The sequence below is a fragment of the Camelus ferus genome, chromosome 18 (genome assembly GCF_009834535.1).
Source record: "Camelus ferus isolate YT-003-E chromosome 18, BCGSAC_Cfer_1.0, whole genome shotgun sequence".
NCBI lineage: Eukaryota > Metazoa > Chordata > Mammalia > Artiodactyla > Camelidae > Camelus > Camelus ferus.
The window spans coordinates 36296560-36321709 of record NC_045713.1 but is presented as its reverse complement, the minus strand read 5'-3'; the positions used below and the strand labels follow the sequence as shown (position 1 = coordinate 36321709).

The 25150-nt window shown below is 43.4% G+C and overlaps 1 protein-coding gene across 1 annotated transcript; it reads right to left on the bottom strand.

The window, feature by feature from the left end:
• Window positions 1-395: 395 nt before the first annotated feature.
• On the bottom strand, window positions 396-13877 carry LOC102513958 (group 10 secretory phospholipase A2). The gene is made up of 4 exons (XM_006179099.3): window positions 13696-13877; window positions 10315-10465; window positions 8520-8626; window positions 396-992 (listed from the first exon to the last, which is right to left on the bottom strand). The coding sequence occupies exons 1-4, from the start codon at window positions 13772-13774 to the stop codon at window positions 850-852; spliced, it is 480 nt and encodes a 159-aa protein (XP_006179161.1). The 5' UTR covers window positions 13775-13877; the 3' UTR covers window positions 396-849.
• Between the last annotated feature and the right edge of the window lie 11273 nt (window positions 13878-25150).

The following is a 25150-nucleotide window of genomic DNA, read 5'->3' as shown; positions in this document are numbered from 1 at the left end:
CGAAGACTTAATCCCAAGCATTCTCATCACAACAATAATTGAATTTTATAGGAAATAATACCACCTATGTCCAAAAGCTAGCAATCTATAAAATAGTATCTAATACAACTCTTTAAAGTGAAGTTTCCAGAGACTTTTTTTTTTAAGACATGGAGAAATAGAAAAAAGCTTATGAAAATCATAAGGTATATAATCTCAGTTACATTTTTAAAACATTATGGACAAGATTGATGGGCAGCACACTAAGATGCTAAGAATGGTTATTCTGGACTGTGGGAAGTAATTTTCTTTTCTCCTTTATATTTCTCTATTTTCCTTTTTTTTAAGCAATGAGTATGTACGACCTTTGTAATAGGAAATAAATTTTAGGTGTTAAAAGTGGAGTGGGATAGGGAAGAAGATTCTTGAGCTAACAACTGCTAGACTTGAACTTCACAAGGGTGGGCACCGTGTGGCTGTCTTTGTTTATTGCCTCAGCCCGGAACCTAGAACACGGCCAGGTGCAAGGTAAGTGTTTGTTGATTTTTGACTACTGCCCTCGGGAGCAGGTTAGAAGACAAAGCTCAGCCCTTTCATAAAGGTTAAACCTCAAAAATGGTATCAAACCCAATACAGTCATAAATACAGTTGCGGTTTTATAAAATAGGCATAGGACTTTTGACATCAATTAAACTGGAAGCCAAACTGGTTCCAGCCCCAAGTTCCAGGACAGGAGAGAAAGCAAACACAAGGGTTGCGGCTTTAACACTTGGCCTCAGTCCCCTCCTGCAAAGAACTGAATAAGGTTGTTGATCAGCAAAAAGGAGTTTTATTTCCTAGTGCAAAAAAAGACATTTCAAGTCAGGCTAGTCAGTCACACTTGGGTGAGTCCGTCCCACATAAGAAACTGGGGTAGAAGAGGTACTTTAGGTTGTACTCAGTTTGGGCTAAGCAGCTAGCAACCTCCTGGTCACACTTGCACATGAGTTCTTGGCATTTGTCCTCCGCTGGTCCTAGAAGAAGCGGGGAAACAGGTTAGAGTAGGGATTTGCAGAGACTCGAGGATAAACACAGGGGAAGTGAGTAAAACTGGGGGCAGAGAGGGAAGGGTCGTGATTACATCTAGGTGACACTGATGGTTCACCATGTGGTCTCCATCTTCATGGCAACTCCAGAGGGAGGTGATGTTTGCCCCATTTTACAGAAAAGGAAATTGAAGTTACCAGGGAAGTCTTTAGACATGGAGAGTCCAAAGTGCATATGAACTTTTGGCTTCTCTTCTCCATCAATATTACACTCTTGGATTTGAGGATCCATTTAGACAAGCAGTAGATGCCTGGGAACCATCCATGGTTGGTTGGTTGGTTTTGAACACTGCTCTGCTATTTCCTAGCTGTGTGATCTTATCTGAACCAAGTCCTCATTTAAAATGCAGGCCCCATTCACTTTGCGGGTTTATGGGGACGCCTGGGTGAGAAAGCCTGTGTAAAGGGCCCGGCGGGGGTCTGGCCCTGGACATGCACTCCATCAGCATCAGCTCCACCTGCTTCTCTCTGCCCCTCTCTAAGTCTCTTTCAGATGCTCCTCCAAGAAAACAGCTTGTTTTAGGTGCCAATCATGTACTCCATACTCCCTTCCATCCTGGGCCCACCTCATACAGAGATGCAGAGGTTGCCACCCAAAGGTAAATCTCCTTCTGCCTTGGGAATCCCATGGCTACAGAGTCATTACTTTGAGATGGAAAGAGTTTGCGATCTTCAAGTTGTATCTTATTCATCTAGAAGATAGAACAGCTGTGGATATGTCACCTGCTTTTGACTGCGGGTTTTTAATTATTCACATAAATGATGGAGTGGACCCACTAGTAAATCCTTCCAAATTCCTCTCAGAGGCCCAGTGAAGCATGAGCTTTGGAGGTCGCCAGCTCGGCCATGGATAGAGTAGCTATGTACCTTGGACACATCACTTCATCTTTCCCAGGCTGTTGCCACGAGACCACGTGACGATGCTAACAGTACCTACTCCTCAGGGCTGTTGGGAGAATGAAAAGAGTCGGTAAAATGCAGGGCATCCAGTAGGCGCTCAGGAGCTACAGCCGACCTCCTTAAGCTGCGAACTGATCTTTAAAAATCCCCCCTTAAAATGCACACATTCCTTGGAGGTCCTAGCAAGTTGGAGCAAGAGAGTCAGAAAATTCATCAGCTTCTCCCTCGGGGCGACACTCAGAGAGCGTGGCAGCACCAGAGGGGACGGAGGGGACAGGGTGATGAGCAGGGGTGTAAGGCAGAGGCAGGGGGCGGGAACCCTAGGCCCTGTAGTGAGCTGCCAGGATTTAAAGTGTTTATCTGCATGACTGCACATAGCGTTTCCCAAACTCAGGCACATGGCAGCTTCAAGACGATTGCTTTAAATCCCTTCATTTTTTAAAATAGTAAGTCAATTATTAAATAAATAAATTATAGTTTAATTATGTTAAATAGCATTCGATTACACTAAGTATATGCTATCACTGATGTAAGTGGGAAACCTAAAGCTTACACCACACATGTTTTTTAAAAGGATTCAAAATAAAACATTTTAAAAATTGATTCAAAAACTAACAAGCAAAAGCAACAACAAAAACCAGTGAAGATAAAGTTCTCATCAAAGTCTGCTTAGATGCTGTTGCCCACCTGAAAGGCTATAAGCCCCCAAATTGGGGTGTCTTGGTTAAAAAGGGGAGATTAGCACATGTAAGAGAGGTTCACCCTCTGTAACAGCCAGATCATCACGCCACTGATACTTCCTCCTTGCCTAACTGGAAAAATTAACAGAGGACTGAAAGGGGAAAGTCTTTCTCACGTAAAATTCATTTATTAAGCTTCCACATTCTGGGAAACTGCTGAGAGGGAGGACAAAGCACAAACACCCCCGACGCCAAAAGCCTGTGTTTAATCACTGCAAACTGCCTTGGTTACAATTCATTAAATGGATAACAGAAAAAGTGGGGACGTGGAAGCCAGCATTGATTGTACAGTTATGGGAAGGGCTGGCTTAGGTCCCCATCTCACCCCATCCACTCAGGGCGGTGCCATCAGCACCCCAACCTTACAGAAGAGAGATCCAGGAAGGGGCATGGGGACTGAGGCCCCAGCCCAGCTCTGCCTGACCCCAGGCCTCAAAAGGCTTGTCCTCAGGAAGGGAATGGGGTGTCAACTCAGGGCACCCGCCCGCCCTTACAAATTCAAGTTTGTAACAGGATTGTTTAATAGAGTTTTAATGACATGGGAAACAGCTTATACTTAAGAGAAAAATCAGGGGTACAAAACATACTGCTATTTTTTTAATAAATTATGCACGCAAAAACGACCCCCCCCCCAAAAAAAGTCACCTCCCAAAAAGAAAAAATGGAGGTTAACCAAGTGGTTGTCTGGGTAATGTCTATGGCAGCTTTATTTCCATAAAACTTTTACATTTTTGTAATTTGAAACTTTTCTACTTTGAGCCATACGGCGTTTTCATCACGGAAAAACCAATCTCAACAAAATCTGAAAGGCAGCTATTTCAAGGTTTAGTTGAAAGGTTTGTTTCCATTATTTGTTAGATTTAAAGTATCTGTCCCATGCAGTGACAGTGCTGAAAAGAGGGGGCATGTGGGGGCTTTGGTGGCCCTCCTCCTCCCTAATCTTACCAGGGCTCCCTTTAGCCCCTCCCCAGCCTCTACAGCCAACACAATTTACATTTTTTAAATGCCCTTGCTGTGTAAATAGCCCTCAGGACAAATTCTCTAGTCCTCCTTCCAAGCTGCCCCTCAGCTGTTTCCACATATAAATTCTAGAGGCACCTCAAATACACCATTTGACTCAACAATTCTAGGACCCAGTGCTACAAAACCGTCTCACAAGTGCACACCGACTTATGAACAAGACATGGTCTCTGCAGCTGTGAACAGGCGTTGATGGGGAAGCGGTCAAAATAAGGTACATTCCTGTCACAGACTGGTCATTCTCAATTGTGGGCCATTGTGTCCCCAAGTGGACATTTAGCAGCGTCTGCAGACGTCACTGGTTGTCACATGTGGGGTGTGGGACATTGCTCCTGGCATCCGGCTGGTGGAGACCAGGGATGCTGCTAAACATTTCCAATGCACAGGAACCCCCCCACAACAGAATCATCCAGCCCAAAATGTCCACAGTGTCAGGCTGGAGACACTCTGCCATAGATGATGCTCTAGTTTAAAAAGAATGAGACCAACCTAGATGTTCTAAGATGTCCAAGACATAATATTACGTGAAAAAAAACATAAAATGTATGTAGTGTGATCTGATTGTTCTTCTTATTTATTTATTTAAACACACACACACAAATCTGGAGGAAAGGATGCCAAACTTAGCAGGAGCTAGTTAAAAGTCAGTAGTGTTTAGTACATTCACAGTGGTGTGCAATGACCTCTATCTAATTCCAAAACATTTTTGTCACCCCCAAAGAAACCCCACACATATTAAGTCACTCCCCTATTCCCCTCTTCCCCTCTCCCCCTTTCCAGAGTCCCTGGCAACGAACGACAATGTGCTTTCTTTTTTTTTTTTTTTAAGAATTTTTTTGGGGGAGCAGGGTAAGTAGGTCTATTTATTTATTTATTTTTAGAGGAGGTACTGGGGATTGAACCCAGGACCTCGTGCGTGCTAAGCATGCGCTCTACCACTGAGCGATACCTTCCCCCCACTACTGTGCTTTCTGTCTCTATGGAGTTAAGTGTTCTGGACATTTCATATACATAGAATTATATAATATGTGACCTTTTTTGTCTGGCTTCTTTCTCTGAGCTTCATGATTTCAAGATTCATCCATGTTGTAGGATGTATCATAATCCACTGCGGTTGGCACAGACACTATTTTTCGCTCTCCTCTTTTTATACTACAGAGCCTTGCTTCTCTGTCTTGCCCAAAACCTAGCACAGAGCAGATTCTCCATAATATTTGTTGGGAGAATACAGAAAAGCCATACATCATTTCCTATTCTTATAGAAACCTAGCACCAGTTTTATTATTCCCATTTTACAGATGAGGAAAGTGAGGCTTGGCAGGCTTCAGAGCTGAGAAGTGGTGGGCCAGGATTCCAGCCCAGCATCTCCTGACCCATCGTTGTGCTTCCCTTATTTTCCCATCCCTTCTCCCTGAGCAAGAAAGATTCTTTCTAAAGCAAAGCTTGGTCTCACTGCTCCATGGCCTCGGGAACCCAACAGCCTCACGTTATTCAAGAATAATAAAAACTTCACATGTATAACTGAAAAATTGTGCTCTATGCTGGAATTTGACACAACATTGTAAAATGACTATAACTCAATAAAAATGTTTTTAAAAAATAGTTATCAGGAAATTAAAAAAAATAAAAAGTTACATGAACTTAAAAAAAAACGAGCTTCAAATGAAACATAGCTCCCCAGGGTTAAGTTTAAAATAAAGGCCGGCCAGCAAATATTATTATATGCTTAACATTTTTTAAAATATATTTAAGTCAGGCCCATAAATGGAAAATGGGCCCCACCTGTAATTAAGTCAACAACTATGTTCAGAATATCTCCAAACAGAATAAGAGAATATTTTTAGCCAAAAATGCATAATAGATATTTTGGTTCTCTTCGTTGGGTTTAGGGAGGGTAGTTCTGTCAACAGGCACAGATTCCACCAGCAGACACACCAAGAAATAGTCTACAAACATGATTTTTACAGGGTTAGGGGCAGGCAGGACATGCAGGTTGAAGGGAAGAAAGAAAGATCTTTAACAGATTTCCCATTCAAAGCCCACCTCACCTCCTCTCTGCCCACAGTGGAAGGGGGCAGCTTGGGCACAAGTAACATGTCCAGAAATGGGTTTCTCACCACCACGTTAAGAAAGTCACTTCTCTCCCTGGGCTTCATTTTCCCCAACTCTCATTAGATGGTTAGAGAGATGATGACTCTTAGTCCTAAACATTGATGTTATGTCTCTATATTAATACAGCCTTGCTCTATGCCAACTCCTAATTCAGACCAAGATATGGCTGAGAAACCAAACGTCTCTAAGGACATCCTTCTAAGTCAGCTTATGATAGCTTCTTTTCCTCTAAAGTAGACTGAGTCTGCAGAAGCTGGGGTTTTAGTGGCAAGTCATACCAGATCCTCAATTCTTTCAGATGGAGGTAGTGGGGGTCAGAGAGAGGTTCAGATAAGGATGAAGGATGGAGGAGAGGGGAAGGAAGAAAGTAACAACCTCAGTCCAATTTGGTTATCACGTATTAAATCCTTCTTTCTTCTTTGCAACACCCATCTTCCAGGTAAAGAAACAGGCTCAGAGAGGTCACCCATCTAAGGCCAAGTGATTTTCAACAAGGGTATCAAAACTATTGAATAGGGAAAAAAAGAGTCCCTTCAACAAATTGTGCTGGAACAATTGGATATCCACACACAAAAGAATGAAGGTGGACCCCTACCCCATACCACAGACAAACATTAACTCTATGTGGATCAATGACCTAAATTTAAGAGTTCAAACTATAAAACTATTAGAAGAAAACAGAGGTAAATCTTCATGACCTTGGATCTGGCAATGGATTCTTAGATAGGACACCAAAAACACAATCAACAGAAGACAAAATAGGTAAATTGGACTTTATCAAAATTGAAGCTCTTGTGTATCAAAGACATTATCAAGAAAAGGAGAAGACAATCTAAAGAATGGTAGGAAATATTTGCAAATCGCATGTATAATGGGCCCAGTATCCAGAATATATAAAGAACTCTTACAATTCAACAACACAAAGACAAACAACTCAATTAAAAATGAGCAAAAGACTTCAATAGATATTTCTCCAAAGAAGATACAAAAACGGCCCAAAAGCACACGAAAAGATGCTTAACATCATTACTCACTAGGGAAAGGCAAATCGTAACCACAATGAGATACACTAATCACCTCTACTAATGGAAAAAAAGGAGGAGGAGGGTATAGCTCATGCTCAGCAAGCACAAGGTCCTGGATTCAATCCTCAGTACCTTCTCTAAAAACAAACAAAACAAACAAACAAACAAACAAACAAACTTAATTACCTCCTCCTCCCCACCCCACCAAAAAAAGTAAAACCTAAAAAACTTGTGGAACCAATTGCCTGTGTCATTTCTGGCTCCTCAGATAACTTGGAGTCTTACTGCCCAAACCCTAGCCCTCCCTACATTGTGCCTTTACTATTAACTCAGTTTCTGGCTTTTCCCATTGATTCAGCTTTTAAATTTATTTGAAAGGAAACTTTAAACAGAAAATACCATCCATCAGAAAGTAATATTAAAAAGAAATGCCTCACTCCTCTTATTGCTTTGTTGTTGTTTTTTGGGGTGGGGAGGGGGGGGAAATTTGGTTTATTTATGTATTTACATGGAGGTAGTGGGGATTGAACCCAAGACCTCGTGCACGCTAAACACACACTCTACCACTGAGCTATACCCTCCCCGCTATTGCTTTCTTTTAAAAATCAGAAAGTTTGCCCTGAGAGACACAACATTTTTCATTGCAGTTTTATTTTTCTTTGAACTTCGGAAGTGGCTGGTCATGTAAAATGTACGCTGATGTTAGAATAGATTGTGTTACAATTATCCTCATTAAATATATGCTGCTTGTGGTTAAAGATAAAGACATAGATAAACAGATAGGTAGATAGATAGATATGAAGGATTTTCTTTAAGCCAGAACTAAATTTAGAAATAGAACTGTTTTTGAATAAGGCTGTAAACCAGAAACTCACTCTGTGGGTTGAAAAGGATCAGCCAGAGTTCCAGGGATGTTAGAGCAAAGTTGCACAGAACTGAGACTTTCTCCTAATTTCATAAAATAAGAGGGATTAAAAGAGAATTGAAAACCACTTTCTTTTTGAGGGGTTCAGGGTTACTCAGTAAGTGTTCACATACTCCTCCAAATCCTGTGCTCGGTGGAGGGGTACCTGGTCACCCTCACCGGAGGTTCTGTGTTGAGTCACTTCGTCAACAGACATTTAATGACATCTACTATGCATGAAGCCCTGTGACACTGTCATTGCATCCTCACAATAGGCTGGCTTGATTTCTGCCCCCAGTTTACTGATGAGGAAACTTCTGAGACTCTGAGAGATCAGAGCTGGGCCTGAATCTGAATCACTGACTAAGCTATTGACCACCAGGCCAGGGATTGCAAACTCAGCTGTCCCCTGTGGCAGGTAGTGCTAATGAGTGAAGCAAAGGAGAGACGTCAAAGCCAGGTGCACTCTTCAACTTGACAAATAAATGGGATCACCACTCCCATTTTGCTCCAAGCATTCAGCCTTTCGGTCTACCTTCTGTTTCTTTAGGTTTGATAGAAATATTTCTTTTCCATAACAAAATCAACAGCACAAGGGAAATGAAATATGGTAATTGACACTTGGCCTGAAGGTCAGACAGACAATAGGGCATGGTAGAGACTGGGGCAGATGGGCGAGAGATCCTGCCTATAATTGGGAGCCCCTCTAAGCTCCAGCCGCTGGTTGCTACTGTGTCTAATGCTGGGAACTCACCACACTGGATGCTGTGATTGACACACTGCCAGGAGTAGCGCTCCAACTTGGGACTGCAGCCAGCATCCTCGGCACGATTGTAGCAGCAGTCGTGGTGATGACAGCACCTGTGGATGGTGGCCAGGCAGACCAGCAGGTGGGTGAAGGCAGGGATGCTCTCTTGGCCATCTTCCTGTGCCGGAACTATGGGCAGGTGGGGACCCCCGGGGTGACAGCATTTTCTGGTCCAAGCTTTGTCCCCAAGAATCCCCATCCTGGGAAATAATTCTGCTGACCCCAGTGTGTCCTGTACTGCCTCCATCCCTTGGCCACACTCGAGCCTGGCCCCTGAATGCCTCACTCTCTGAGTCTCTGAGCTCCAGCCTCACTGTCTCTTCTCTGTTCCTGGAGCAAGCCACACCCTCCCTGCCTCCTGACTTTGCCCACGCTCTGCCCTCTGTCTGGGAGAACTTCCTACCCACTCTTCCTGCTCTAGGTCTCTGTCCAAGCACCAGCCCCTTTCCTCAGAATGCCATCCAGATCCCCTGTCTCCCCAGTCTCTGCCAGTCTCCTTATCACACCCTCTCATAAAACCAGGTTCCTTGCCTCGGGACAGGTTTATGATGAGACCCTAATTAGGGAGAAGACTGATTAACATCTGTCCTCCTGGCCAGAGCTCTGTGAGGGCAGGGCCATTTCTGTCCTGTTCCCCTCAGGGTCACCAGAGTCCAGCCCCAGATCTGCCACATGATAGGACCCCAGTTACAATAGTAATAATAATAATAACAACATACAAGTTCCCCGAGAAACACCTAGAGATATCTATAAATCTGCCCGTCATGCAATCATTCAGAGCTACTGTTTCCACCCAGTCATCAGCCCCACACCATGTCGAACCCTCAGTGGGGTCTGGCAGGGCGACATCAGTCAGATTCTGCTCTGTCCCCAAGGAGCCCCAGTCTGGTGGGGGAGGCAGATGAGCCACCAGATGCCACATGCGTGCCAAGAAGTGCTGGGATGTTGGGTAAGGAGATGGGATTCTGGGAGCCAGAGGAGGTACCAGGCCCAGCTGGGCTTCAGGGAAGGCTTCCTAGAGGAGGTGACACCTGGGCTGCATCTGGAAAGATGTGCAGGAACCAGACAACCAGAGTGTGGGAGGGCAGGGGCTTTGAAGGCACGAGGCTGGATAAAGACCTGTCAGTGACGATTACACCCTCCAAGCTAGGGAAGGGACAGTCAAATTCTGCCCTCTATGCCTACTAGCACAATGTGGAAATGGGCTGAGTAGCTTTCAGCCTCCGTGGCCTCGTCTGTAAAATGGGGATAGCCATGGAACCTGCCTGCACGGACGGCCGCAAGGGCAAATGAGAGGAAGTCATGGAAAGATCTAAGCACACAGCCTTGCACAGAACAGGCCTTTTCCACACGGTAGTAGAGGGCAGTGACGAGGGGCCTGGCTCCAGCAAGGCTGCCTGTGTTCAAATCCCAGCCTCCACCCCATCCTCTCTGTGTGGCACCAGACAAGTTGATCTGTCTGTGCCTCACTTTAATGTTCTCAGAACACTTCTGGTGCATATCTGATCGATGTCATGTCATTTTTTTTTCAGCTAAAGTAATCACTCCATGGCCAGATTGGGGGGCAGCTGGCACCAGGTTTGTCCTCACCAGCATGTCACCCAGGAGGTTCTACACCTGCAGGGTGGTAACCCATCCTGGGATCTTCTGAGTCTAAACCCCAGCCCCAGTTTTGGATATTTCCTCATAGGCCTTAACTACCCCAGGGGGTGGAGGCCTTCTAGCCCGAGCAAGTACTCACCAGTCAACGGCGTCCAGCGGCTGGCCATGGCCGCCCAGCCCACAATAGCAGCCGTAGTTCACATAGGCCATGGAGGAGCGGGTGCCAGCACATTCCACAGTCCCTGCCAGTTCTATGAGCCCACGTCGGTGCACATGTGACCTCTGGGAAGCTGGTGGGAGGGAACAAAGGTTTGAGGCCTGCAGGTCGGGGCTGCCCTGGCCCTGGGGAAGGGTATTACTCTGAAAAGGGCCTTCATAACTATCTGAGTTTAAATCGTTTTTCTCCTACTTCCTAGCTGTGTGACCTTGGACAACTCAACCTCTCTGTGCTTTGGTTTCCTCATCTGTAAAACAGAGGGACAAGGTGACCTCACTCCATAGAATGTAATGAGATCATGCATGTAAAGCACCCTGTATCCAATGAGCTCTAACTATTATCATCAATATCTTCAAGGCAGCCCTTGAAAGAGAAAACAAGTCACAGAGACATGGTGTCTGAAAGATCATACCACTGGGCCTTTGCACAGGCTGGTCCCTCTTCCTGAAATGCCCTGATTCCCAATCCTGTGCCCTCTAAATACAATCTGATTGCAAGTTAGGCATCATATGTCTGTCCAGTCACCTGTGCTGGGCACTGAACATCAGAGATGAGCTGAATAGGGTCCCTGCCATCAAGGAGGGGTCCTCTGCGGGGGCTTCCTTGTCCCTGGGTCTCCCCCACCCCGACTAGGCCCCTCTAGACTCTGGCTTAGGGCTCTCTGCCTCTCCTCTTATTGTCACTGCCCAGGTATAGCTTCCTTCCACACGGGGAGGCCCTGTGGCCCCATCCCAGCCATTTCTCTGGATTGCATGTGACTCTGACACACAGCTGTACACAGTTGATACAACTGGAACCCCTGCATCTCCCAGGCGAGAAAGGGGAAGCCCAGGCGAGAAGGATGACCCCTACAGTCACACAGCCAGCAAGAACCTTCACCTGATCAGGGCTCAGACCCAGGTTTCTGACTCCCAAACCAGGGCTCCCTCTTCCCCACCCAATAGCAGCATGGGAAGGAGGGCTGCCAGGGTGACAGAGCCATCAAAGAGGCATCCAAACCCGCTGTGACCTGGGCATCAGAGAACCCCAGACCGACTCCTCATTTTGGTGAGGGCCATGAGTCCACTCTGATGTTTGGTCAAAAACCACAATCGGAGCCACAGTAAGAAGCTGCTGTCACTGGAACCTCACCCTACACCATGCATTGTGCTCCCCAAGTCACAGGCAACATTGTTGTCAACAGCAGAGGCACCTTGTCTTGTGGGCAAAGAGAGGCAAAAGGATCCACCCCAGGTCAAGGTGCTGGTGAGCTACAGAGCAAAACTTCATGCCTAGCCCCGCCTGATTCCTGGGAGTCTGATCTCTACCCACTGCTCCCAGACTGAGGCTCCAGAGGCGATTTATCCATTGCCTTTAATCATCATGTCTCTTTCACATCTTTATCACGTCTTTTTGGTGGGGGGGGGGTAGGGAGGGGGGAGTTCTGTTTGTTTCTTTGTTTGTTTACTGGAAGTACTGGGGATTGAACTCAGAACCTGTGTATGCTAATACCACTGAGCTACACCCTGCCCCACCTTCAATTCTTTTTATCCAGAACAAGTTTTTATCACACTGACATTTTTGAAGGGTCTAGGCCAAAATCAAGTCCAATTTTATTTTTCTCTCAGTGGACAAAAGTAACATACTGGTGTAGGGGACTAGAGATGAGTTGAATAAAAACGAAACGTAAAAAACAAGTTTAGAGTTTAAAGTTTTGCCTCGAGGAGGGAGGGTATAGCTTAGTGGTAGAGTACATGCTTAGTATGCACAAGGTACAAAAAAAAAAACTTGAAGTTTTGCCTCCTTCTCTAGATGACTGGTCCTCAGACTTGGCTCACAGCTGGCTGAAACCACCCGAGGCTCCCATCCTCCTCCAGGAAAAGTTCAGGGTCCTCATTGAGCCAGAGGCCCTGCAGGAGCCAACCCCCACCATCTCTCCAGTATCCTCTCTCAGTCCCTCCACGTGGACCCTGCTCATCATTTCCTGTTCTTCCTGATAAACTTCCCATCACATACACACTGTGCTGCAAATGCCTTCACCCCATCCTCACCCAGCTCACCCATCACCTCCTTCTGGAATCTGCCTCACCCCCATGTGGCCCTTGTCACACTGTGCCACTGTATAGGAGTGACCCTCCCACCTGGACAGATCTCTGCTGTAGGCAGCTCCGGATGCCCTGACAGGCGGCAGGCTTTCAGAAAACCCTGGGTCCAACAAGCCCCATGGAACACTCCAAGTCTAAGCATATCTGGCTGGACCCTGGTCCTCACTCCACACCCCAAAGCTGTCCCCAGAGGGCCCCTCGACACTGTCCTGACCCACACTCTGGCATCTTAGGATCCTGGGCTCAGCCCTATGGAGAACCCAGGCATGGGCAGACACCCAGCATTGGGTTTGTAACCAAGGCAAACACTCCCTCTGTGCCAACTTAGGTGGGGCAGGTCACTCTAGGGGCTGTTTGCTCTGTCTGCCCACAACAGCCTCTGTGGGGCGTGTCAAGGGTGTCCAGGCCTCCTATGGGCCTGAGGGTGTGTATGTATGTTTGTGTGTGTGTGCATGCATTTTGTGTGTGTGTCCATATGGGGCTATCTCAGTATCCCAGAGTGTGTGTTTGTGTGTGTGTGTGTGTGTGTGTGTGTGTGTGTGTTCCTCTCCGGATGTCTTTGCCTGTGTCTGTGTGAGTCTGTCCTGAGTGCCCAGGTGAGGCTGAGGGTGTTCCATGCCTGTGGTGCTTGTGTATTTCCCTGAGGGTGTCTGGGCACCCAAAAGTGGGCAGTTGCTGAGGGGACTTCTCCAAGGGTGACCCCCCAGAGATGGGTGAGAAGGCGACTTCATGTCCTTCCCCGATCCCAGTGGGAGCTGAACCCCTGCTTCCCCTGATGCATCCAGTCTCTGGTGTCCCCCTGGCAGTCCTACTGCAGACCCCAGGGGCAGGTGGAGTGAAGGGTCAGTTCATGGGACCCCAGGCCAGGTCGGTGGGGAGGTCTGATCGCTGCAGAGGGTGACAGGGAGCAGATAGGGTGTTTGGGGTGGACACTGAACACCCAGGGAAGGGCTGGGCTAGTTCTGGGGCCCTGGAAGGAATGAGTAGGGGCTCTAGGAGAGTAGGAGGGGAGGGGGATGGACAGGGTTCCCGGGAGGTTGGGAAGCAATGTGACTGTATGCCACAGAAAGGAGGGCTGGGGGCCATGGGGCTCCTGGGACCCCTGGGAGGGCTGGGAGTTCGAGTCTTCACAGAGGGGTAGGAAGGCAGGGTTTCTGGGGAGGGTCGGAGGAATCCCAGAAATTCGCGGGTCCTCGGAGGAGGTCCATCCCTCACTTACCTGCGCTGAGCCAGAGTACGGGTCCCAGTAGCAGCAGCAGCGACAGCCCTACTGGCTGGCACAAAGGCAGCGGACCCATCGGATGGTGGCAGGTGTCGGACGGTCTGGCGGGCCAGTGTAGCACCGAGCCCGGGCCGAACCCCCTGCCCGACGCCCCGCCCGGCCCGGCCCCGCCCCGTCCCGCCCCTGGTGTCGCTCTCCCGCCGGCCGGGCGGGGCCCGCAGGGGCGGCCCGTCGGGCGGCGCCGTGTCTCCCCCGCCGACCTCGACATCTTAGGCATTGAATGGGCGCGGGGCCCACAGGGACAGCCCGACCCCGGATGTCTCGGATTGGGGGCTGCGGAGAATTTCGGAGGTGTCCCCCTGGATTTAGCACAGGTCGGGTCACGGAGTAAATGCCAGGTTCTCGGTTCATATTATCATTACCTGCGGGCCCCTCTCAGAGCTCACCTGGGCGTCCAACAGAAGACTTGGGCGAGGAAGAGGGACTGAAATGATCTAAACTTTTTAAATGTGGGAAGCGTGGCATCCCTGATACCTCTGAAACCAGCTCTCTGCAACCCGTTGCCCATCCGCAACCACCACCATAGTCAGAAACTGACTTGCTCAAAGTCACAGAGTGAGTTCCAGTAAAAGACAGCGCTACGGCGGTGGGAAAGGGGAGCGAGGCTGCAGCTGCGTCTGGAGCAACTCCCCCACCCCATCTCCACCTCCAGGACCCCTAAAGGTAATAGCAACCAAGTGATGTCTCCTCTCACCTGCTAGAGGGCCCTAAGGGCATCAGGTACATGATCTTACCACAACCTCAGACCCCTCATATCCCCATTTCATGGGAAGAAACTGAGGCTCAGAGAAGCTAAGAACCAAGAAGTAGAGGAACCCAGATTCAAATTCACTTCTACATGATGACAGACCTCTGTCTGCCTCCTTCTATGAAAACCTGAGGCATCAGGCTATTCATCAGGCATCAGTGACTCTGAAGTCACTGCCTCCCCACTGGAGTGCGCTCTTCAAGGCAAGACCTGGGGCTCTCCTTTTGGTCGCCCAGCACTGGCCAGCCTGGCATACAAGTGTCCAATTAAAGCTTGTCCACACAGATTATGGGTTTTAGACGCTCCAAAACATGGGGTAAAAAACATTTTCTTTCTTCTGAATGTCTCCCCATGGGCAACGGAGAATAAAGTATCCCACAAAAATCTAGGGACAAAAACTTTTGCTTTCAAGGAAATCCCCAATCAATATGCCAGGAGGAAAACTCATTTACACTGATGGGTCCATTATAATTAAGAAGGCAGGAAATCTATTCTTAATACTGGAACTTTTGCACCTCAAACTTTACCATTTTAACTGTTAGCCTCAATCATCTGCAAAACTCATTTATACAGAATAATTTGTTCCCAATTATGTTAGATAATTGGAGCATTGAGATCATCACCAAATATACTAATGATATACTCTGTCCTCAATCAACATATTTATAATAACCTAAATTGTAAGTCTGGTCCAGAGGTGCCTCCGTTGAATGTGCTGAGAGATGAGGAGATGTGACAGAATGTGAATGGAGCCAAATCACTTCCCTTCCTAAGGATGGGTTAAGCGTATCAATTAACTGTGCCCTAGTGTTGGTCTCAGTCTAACTACATCTTTGTGTTTCATACTGGTCTATTGACAAGAGGTTGCTACATATGTTTGGTGAGTGAAACAATTTCTTCTATGTGATGGAAGTGGGTGCTCTTTTATGAGTAGAAGATAAAATAACTGTACATACAGGGGATGGTGTGAATCTGTGCACTTTCTCCAGCTCATAAAACCACAGATAATAGTACAGTGAATCCCAGTACAGACTGGCACACCCTTTGACTCAACAACCCATTTCTAGGAATAGCTCTAAGAAAATAAACTCCTCAGAGAAGATTTATACACAAAGTTGACCCTAAACAAACAGCAAAAACCTAGAAACAACCTAAATATCCAACAATTAAAAGGGAGTTAAATTATGAGAATTTCATATGCATCCGTTCTAATATAGAGTGTTTTTGAAGAACATTTAATGGCCCATTTAAAAATGCTTTGAAAAGAAATTTACAGTATGATCCTACCTTCACATTACAGACCATACAACAGAGAGAGAGCCATATATAAACATATCTATATATATATTGCCTACTCCATGTGCATACATGGGCCTCTCTCTTGAACAGGCAGAGGAGTGAGGAAGGAAAATAGAAAAAGTGAATGAAACATATCAAAATGGTTACTGGTTATCTTCTGGATGAATTGCATGACTCTTATTTTTATCTTTGTATTTTTATTTTTCAAATTTTTATGAGAACCTAAACTTTTGTGCTTCAGAGAAAAAACTTAAAATTAAAACCAGATTCATAAACTTTCATTCAATAAAATTCATCTGTTGAAAAACTATCTTGATATAATTCTGAAAACTCAGAGACATGAGTATAAGGATAAAGATTTCCATCTGTTTGGGGTTTCTGTTTTGTAGTTCTTTTAAAAACTTTGGATTTATGTGGTTACCAGGGGCTGCAGGGAGGGGGGAGAGGGGAACTGTTGTTTAATGTGTATAGAATAAAAATAAATGTGTTTACTTCGTGATTCAGGAATCTAGTTCTAAGAATCTATCACAAAAATATCCTGGCAAAAAAAAAAATTAAAATGGCATAGGCTTGAGGCTATTAAATTTTAACTTTTGTAACAGCAAAGTAATGGAGACAACATAAATGCCTATCAATAGGGTACAACCTTACAATTTTTATAAGTTTTAATAAGAAACAGGACTTTTTTATTGAAGTATAATTAATGTACAATATTATATAAGTTACAGGTATAAAATAGTGATTCACAATTTTTAAGAGTTATACTTCATGTATAGTTATTATAAAATATTGGCTTTATTCTCCATTGCACAATATATCCTTGTAGCTTATCACGCTCCCTGACTTCAGACTATTGCTACAAAGCTACAATAATCAAAAACAAATAATACTAGTACAAAAATGGACACACAGATCAATGGAACAAAACAGAGAACCCAGAAACAAACCCATGCATTTATGGTCAATTAATCTATGACAAAGGAGGCAAGAATATACAATGGAGAAAAGACGGTGTATTCAATAAATGGTGCTGGGGAAAACTGGACAGATACATGTAAAAGAATGAAATTAGAATATTTTCTCATACCATATACAAAAATAAACTCAAAATGGATAAAAGACCTAAATGCAAGAATGGAAACCATAAAACTCCTAGAGGAAAATATAGGCACAGCATTCTTTGACATAAATCATAGCCATACTCTTTTGGATCCATCTCCTAAAGCAAAGGAAATAAAATCAAAAGTAAGCAAATGGGACCTAATTAAACTTAAAAGCTTTTGCACAGCAAAAGAAACCATTGACAAAACAAAAGACAACCTACTGAATGGGAGAAAATATTTGCAAATGATATGACTGATAAGAGGTTATTATCCAAGATATGTGTACAGTTCATAAAACTCAATATCAAAAAAAAAACCTGATTGAAAAATGAACAGAACTGGATAGATATTTTTCCAAAGAGGAAATACAGATGGCCGACAGGCACATGAAACAATGCTCAACATCACTAATCATCAGGGAAATACAAATCAAAACCATAATGAGCTATCACCTGACACCTGTCAGAATGGCTATCATCAAAAAGAACACAAATAACAAATGTTGGCAAGGTTGTGGAGAAAAGAGAACACTTGTGTGCTGTTGATGGAAATGTAAATTTTTGCAGCCACTGTGGAAACAGTATGGAAGTTTCACAAAAAACTAAAAATAGAAATATCAAATAACCCAGTATTTCCACTCCTGGGTATACATCCGAAATAGCCCCAAAACACCAATTCAAAAAGATACATTCACCCAATGTTCATAGTAGCATCATTTACAATTGCCAGTACATGGAAGCAACCTAAGTGTCCATCAACAGATGAATGGATAAAGAAGATGTGGTATACACACACACACACACACACACAATGGAATACTGCTCAGTCATATATATATATATGAATAATGGAATAAAATTTTTCCATTTATACCAACATGAATGGACTTGGATGGTATCATGCTAAGTGAAATGTCATATGGAGGAAGACAAATACTGTAAGAAACTGCACAGTTTTAATGAGAAAGAACTCTGCAGATAGCTATGAGTCATCAGGATATACTGTGAAGTGAAAAAAAGTAAATTGTAAAGTAGAACATCTAGTAGGGCCTGTTTTGTTTAAGAAAAGGGGGAAGGTTATAGGTACATTTATATATGACTTTTTCTAGATGTAAGAGTAACAGTGGAAAGATGAAGGCAAGTCCGCCTAAAACCAAGTTCCATTACTGAGTTTATGATTAATCTCTCTCTGCAAAATTGTATTCCATTTCTCACCCCTCTGATCTCAATCCTGTGCTAACTGAACACTAATTGACCGGAGTCAGGTAACTAAAATTGTTTGTTGTTGATAATATTGTTGATGCCTAACATTGCTCTCATAGATATCATTGTTAATGTAAAAACTCAGGTTGTTTCTCCAGGGCAAGATGAGCTAACAGATTCCAGAGCCATGAACCACCTGTCCAGAGAAGCTTGACACCCAAAACAAGAAATGTCACAGAAGCATCACAAGACAATGGTTAATCGCAGCCTCTTTGTTCTTCACCTTAAAAAAAATCCCTAGCTCAAAGACCAAGTTGGAGTGAATCTGAGGCTTGTCTCCCACGCCCTTGCTTGGGGTCCTGCAATAAACGCTGTGCTTTCCTTCACCACAACGTGGTGTCAGTAGATTGGCTTTGCTGCATGTCAGGCAAGGGAACCAAGTTTGATTTGGTAACAGTTTTGGCAACTATGAAGGTCTCTTGCTCGTGGCACATGGACCCCTGGCCAGTGGTGGCTCTTAAGATCTTATTCAGCAGCTGCCCGAGCACCTTCATATCAGGGACTGCCCCAAGGGCTTGCTATTGGCCCACAGTGCTTTTGATTTTGTGGTGAAAGAAACAAGGCATTGGCTGGTTGCGACATCTCCGATTAAGTAGCAGAGCTTGCATGGGACAACACCAGGGTATTCTTCCCTATTGCATTTGGCTTCACCTTTTAGCGGAGCATTGGTTGGGGTTTTCCATTTTGGATTAAGGGAACTGTGATACTGAGAAACCACTTTGCACTGGTTTGTTTGTTTGTTTGCCTGATACTTGACAACACTGGCTATGAACAAGTAATAATAGGTAACCAGAGCTCTGTTGCATCTTGTAGCCCCCTAGGGTGTATTTTACAGAAATGGGAAATTTTTAGTTATGAAAAGGAAAAAAATGATATTTTATTGTAATATGGCTTAATCTCAGTATTCCTTAAAAACGGGAGAACAATGGCCCCTAACGGCTCCCTAAATTATAGCACTATCTTTCAACCAGAGCTGTTTTATAAAAGGGAAGGTAAAAGGGATGAAACTCCTCATGTATCAGCTTTTATGCTATTTGTACCAGAGTGAGCCTTCTGGAATTGGTTTGGCTTTGAGCCTTTTGGAATTGGTTGTGAGACAGGAGGGAAGGAGGCAGGGCACGGCCACTCAAGGAATGATAGCAATTTAACACCGAAATGGTGGAAGATTCACCAAAATGGTAGAAGATTTAACTCCTACTTGGCCTTGAAGATTAAGAGGTTTGACTTCTAGTAGACCTTGAGCTTCATTATACGCTCACTGCAACAATGTGATAAATAACATGCCTACAAGGCACCATGACAGTCCTAAGGCTAACTGCAAAAGGCCAAAGAATGGGCAGTGGTCCAGTTCCTGGGAATCTCGGCCTCTTCCCCAGGGCAGTTGGAATGATCCCACCTGTAGGCCTGTGAAGCTATTGAGCCCGTAGAAACTGACAACACCATGCCTAGCGGCCCTTTTTCACTATCTTCTCTTTGGAGACGGCCCGCCCTCTGTCTATGGGGTGTGTACCAACTTTTACTTAACCTGAGCACCCAACTCCCACACCTCTTTCCATGCCTTTCTCTTGTCTTACACTCTATACAGTATGTATCTCTCTAAATAAATCTACCTTTACTCAACTGTGGCTCGCTCTTGAATTCTTTCCTGCGTGAAGCCAAGGACCCACATCATGTCCCAGGGGCTGAACGGAGACCTGGGACATGGCCCTCCTCATGCCCCGCATCCATTTTCCTGCATCAGTTGGGCTTTTATTGTGTTTGCCTGTGTGTGTGTGTGTGTGTGTGTGTGTGTGTGTGTGAAAGAAGGTGCACTATTCTAATTGACTGATACGGGGAACAAAAGTTCAGTTCCTAAAAATAGGCCTTCAAGATGGTTCTTACAAAACTGGACCACCTTTAGTTCTGGTTCCAGGACTAAAGCCTAAAAGATGATTTTTGTTTGTAATACTACATGGCCACAATATTCACTAGAATGGAGAAAAATGCCCGAGATGAGGCTCATTTGACAATCCAAAACTGGTTTTACCAGCTTGATGAAACAAATTTTCAGAATTCCAACCCTAAGGGGAAAACATTCTTCTAGGAGTGATGCAGGAAAAACGGGTGTGGGTGTGAGAAAGGCCGTGTCCCAGGCTACGGTTGAGCCCCTGGGACGTGTCCACCAAGTGTGGGTCCTTGGGTTTGTGCAGGAAAGAATTCAAGAGTGAGCCACAGTTGAGTAAAGGTATATTTATTTAGAGAGATACATTGAAAGGCAAGAGAAAGGCCACGAGATATGGGGGTTGGGTGCTCAGATTAGAGTAAAAGTAGGTACAAACTCCACAGACAGAGTGCGAGCCATCTCCAAAGGGGGGTGGGGAAGAGAGAGAGACAGTGAGGGGCAGTATTGCCAGTTTTTAATGGGCTTCGGTAGCTTCATATGCTAATAAATGGAAGGACCAGTCTAGCTTGCCTGTGGAAGGGGCTGGGATTCCCAGGAAGTTGACCATTTCCTACTCTTTGACCTTTTGTGGCTAGACTTGGGGCTATTATGGTACCTGTGGGCATGCTACGCACCATGCTAATATATTACAATGGGCGTACAATGAAGCTCAAGGTCTACTAGAAGTCAAATCTCCCACCATCTTGAGCCTCAAGGCCTGCTAGAGGTTGACTTTTTCACCATCCTGGTGTTAACTGTTGTTATTTCCTGAATGGCTGTGCTCTGTCCCTCTTCCTGTCTCAGGGGTGCATGTACCTTTTCGAATTAGAATTTTCTCCAGATATATGCCCAGAAATAGGATTGCTGGATCATATGGCAACTCTATTTTTAGTTTTTTAAGGAATCTCCGTACTGTTTTCCTTAGTGACTCCACTAAGTTACATTCCCACCAGCAGTGTAGGAGAGTTCCTTTTCTCCACAGCCTCTCTAGCATTGTTTGTGGACTTTTAAATGATGGCCGTTCTGACCAATGTGAAGTGATACCTCATTGTAGTTTTAATTTGCATTTCTCTGATAATTAGCGATATTGAGCATCTTTTCATGTGCCTATTGTCCATCGGTATGTCTCCTTTGAAGAAATGTGAGATAAAAGCTTTTAGGTGAACTCTTTAGGAATAATTAATCAAGTATGTCTATTTTTAAAAAGTTTCTCCAGATATTTGATAGCTTAAATCTTTAGAGTTTTGCTAAATTAAGTTAAATGATGGAAATTCATTGAATACCCAGATCATTTCAAATAAGATAAAAAACTGAAATATTAATTACTAAACTAGAATAAGTTTACCTACTTTTGTTTTCTTATGAGAAAAAAAACTAAAGATATTTGTGTTTATTAGATACATACCTTGTACCACACTGAGGAAAGAAATTATGCTACGAGAAAATGTGTTTTTCTAGAGGTTATAGAATACGTTCATAAATTTTTCAATCAGGAAATGTTGGTATGACAAACGGTTCACAATTTCTTCTTAGGTTTCACAAGAAATTAAGGTTTTTAAGAGTTGAGAATTCTAATTAATGTATGTAATTAAAACTAAAAATTACTGAGGAAAACATCTTTGCATGCAGTGAAAAAGAAGGTATAAGGAATGGAAATGCATTTTGTTATGGGAAAGAAAGTAATTTGGCCCTGAAGCTGGTTATTCCTAAATGGGAAAGAAAATAAGGGACAAATTAATATGGATACAGAAAGTTATAGAAGGTATGCAAGAGGGAAAAGAAGAATCTTCAGGAAGCAATTCTATGCATGCTCAGGACTAAGACAGAATGAACTTAATTGAGTAAATGAATTTTAATACTAAAAGTAGGATAATACAGAACCTGAATTTGGTTCCTTTCTCTGTCAAGAGAACAAAGTCTTTGTTTTTTTTTTTAATATTGAGCTGCTTTTTCATAACATTGTTTATCTTTTAAATACTTTATTATAACTTTCTGTATTTGCTTTTGAAATCTTTTATTGTCACTTTTGTTAAGAGACTAAGTATTGATTTATGGTGCCCTATGATCCTATTTGACCAGATGTTTTGAAACTTTTTTGATATTTCTGACAAAATTCCCAAAGATCAAATTCTAATTGAAGTTCTTCTGACCTCTAGCTACCTTTGGGATGCTTCAGAGGGCCCCTAAGTCATCTCAGACAGAGAGTTTACACCATTCACAAAAATTAACTGAAATGAATCAAAGACCTAAGTGAGAAATACAACACTATAAAATCCTAGAATATAACATAGAAAATCTAGATGACCTTGGGTATGGTGATGAATTTTTAAATATGACATGATCCATGAATTAAATAAACGATATACTAAAATTACTAAATCACTAAAATTACAAACTTCTGCTATGCAAAAGACACTGTCAAGAGAGTGAGAAAACAAGCCACAGACTGAGAGAAAATATTTGCAAACACATATCTGATAAAGGAGTGCTGTCCAAAATTTACAAAGAACTCTTACAACTCAACAATAAGAAAACAAACAACCCAATTTTAAAATAGCCCAAAAAGCTTAACAAACACTTCACCAGAGAAGATATACAGATGGCAAAGAAGCATATGAAAAGATACACCACATCATATGTCATCAGGGAAATGCAAATTAAATCAACAATGTAACACCACTACACACGTGTTAGAATGGCCAAAATCCAGAACATTGACAACACCAGATGCTGACAAGGATGTGCAGTGACAGAAATTCTCATACACTGCTAGCAGGAATGCAAAATGGTACAGCCTCTTTGGAAGATAGTTGGCAATTTCTTACAAAACCAAACATACTCTTACCCTAAGATTCAACAATTGCGCTCCCAGTACTTACCCAAAGGAACTGAAAGCTTTGTGTACACAAAAGCCATGCATATGACCTTTTTAGCAGCTTTAACCATAATTGCCAACATTTGGAGGCAACCAAAATGTCTTTCAGTAGATAAATGGATAAACTGTAGTACATTCCAGACAATGGAATATTACTCAGTGCTAAAATGAGATGAGATATCAAGCCATGAATAGACATGGAGCAACCATAAAGGCATACTACCAAATGAAAGAAGCCAGCCTGAAAAGCCTACGTACTAAATGATTCCAACTATATGATATTCTGGAGAGGGCAAAACTATGTAAACAACAAAATGATCCACAGTTGCAGGGACTAGGGAGAGATGAATAAGCCGAACACAGAGAATTTTCAGGGCAGTGAAAATGCTCTATTTAATGTGTTAAAACAAACAAACAAAAAGAGCCAATTAGATCTTTAAGTTTACCCAGCTGAATTTTGTTTTTTAACAGATATAATGATGCATATATGTTTTTATACTTTCATCCAAATCCAGAAAATATATAACACCAACAGTGAACCCTAAAGTAAACTGTGGACTTCGGGTGATTATGATGTATCAGTGTATTTTAAAATATTATTTATTTCATCTGTATCTCAATCTTTCAAAATTTATACTTTTGCAGTTTCTATTGAAAACCTTCTCTCTCTCCCCCCAGGGTCCACCAGAGCAGGGAAGACTCCCACATCCTTACTACACCGGATAGTGGAGATGCTGGTGGCTGCACCAGCACCACTCTGCCTTGTCGTCTCCCGAGTCCTCTTCTCCCTGCGTGGCACACATCCACCCATCCAGTCTCCCTATTTTATAGCCCACTCCTCCAAGTCTTTTATAAGTAGTTGCTCAGGGCTTCCTTCATGGCACTGTCCACAAAGCTCCCAAGCATGGTGTCTCTCCTTCCCAAGTTTGTATAGACTGGGGGAAGGGATGGATGGCCAGGGTAGTTGTGAACCCCTCATTTTCTGAAGGGGACTCTGGTTCTCTTTGGCAGGGTCCTAGTCACCAATTTTGAAGCCCCAAGTAAAGTCCTGCTCTATATCCCGTACATTAAAATGCCTGCATTTAAGAAGAATGCCCTTGGACCCAGCAATGTCTCTTTTAAGGACTAGAAATCTACTCTAAGGAAATAATCAGATATACACAGTAAGACCTGTAACCAAAGATGTTCTATATATGCAATTGTGGAAACTAGGAAAATTAAATGTTCAACAACAAGGGATTAAATTATTATATAGCCATCCCTATAACTAAATACGACATCATCCCCAAAACTATGTGGGGAAAAATATAACAATCTGAGAAAAGATTCAAATACATTCTTTTTTTTTTACATTTTATTTATTAAACATATTTTTTTGCATACATGCTAAGCTAAGCAAGCACTCTACCACTGAGCTATACCCTCCCCCTCAAATATGCTCTTGAGGCAACAAACTAGGTTATAAATCAAGAAGTGCAGTAATAAAACCTCACATTTGTTATGTCTATATCGTATTGGAAAAAAGCTACAAAGGCTTTGCATAAATTTTAATAATTTTCTCCGTTGATTGTTATTCTTTGTGTTTTTCTACAAATTTCCAATTTTTGTATAAAGAATAAGTATTACTTTTCTAGTCAGAAAAATGTTTCAAGAAATGATAGTTCTTTTTTAAAAAACATTATCTTGACAATTCTTAGAATTATAGAAGTTTTTTTTTTTTTAATATATTTTTAAAACGCCAAGAGACAAGAGGGGTATAGCTCAGTGGTAGAGAGCCTGCTTAGCGTGCATGAGGTCCTGGGTTCAATCCCCAGTACCATCATTTAAAAAATAAAAAATAAAGTAAAATGCCAAGAGACAAGCACATCCATCCCACCTCCAAACTCCACACTTAATCTCTCTCCCCCACCTTCCAGCACCTTCCTCCGCAGAAGCTCTGGAATGAAAGGTGGAAATTAATCAAAGCAGACAGATGACAGGAGTGTACTGTCCCCCTATTTCTCTACAAAACTTCCAAATAGGCAATACCTTAGTTTTCTTTTTCTTTCTTTCTTTTTTTTTTTTTGTTTGCTTTTTTGAAATCAACTGCAAATCTCCTTTTGTGTTTGGTTTTAGCATCACCGAAATGGATATACTTCCTCTCAATTAGTCAAACTGTTCTGAATTATTCAGAATTTAAGTCTG

What these genes read in the sequence shown, in the direction of transcription:
- LOC102513958 (XM_006179099.3), bottom strand. Translation starts at nt 13,774, where the DNA reads ATGGGTCCGCTGCCTTTGTGCCAGCCAGTAGGGCTGTCGCTGCTGCTG. An exon ending in CGTACTCTGGCTCAGCGCAG is followed by an intron (nt 10,466 to 13,695) that starts GTAAGTGAGGGA and finishes CCCTCCCACCAG; the next exon opens with CTTCCCAGAGGTCACATGTG. An exon ending in CAATCACAGCATCCAGTGTG is followed by an intron (nt 993 to 8,519) that starts GTGAGTTCCCAG and finishes CGCTTCTTCTAG; the next exon opens with GACCAGCGGAGGACAAATGC.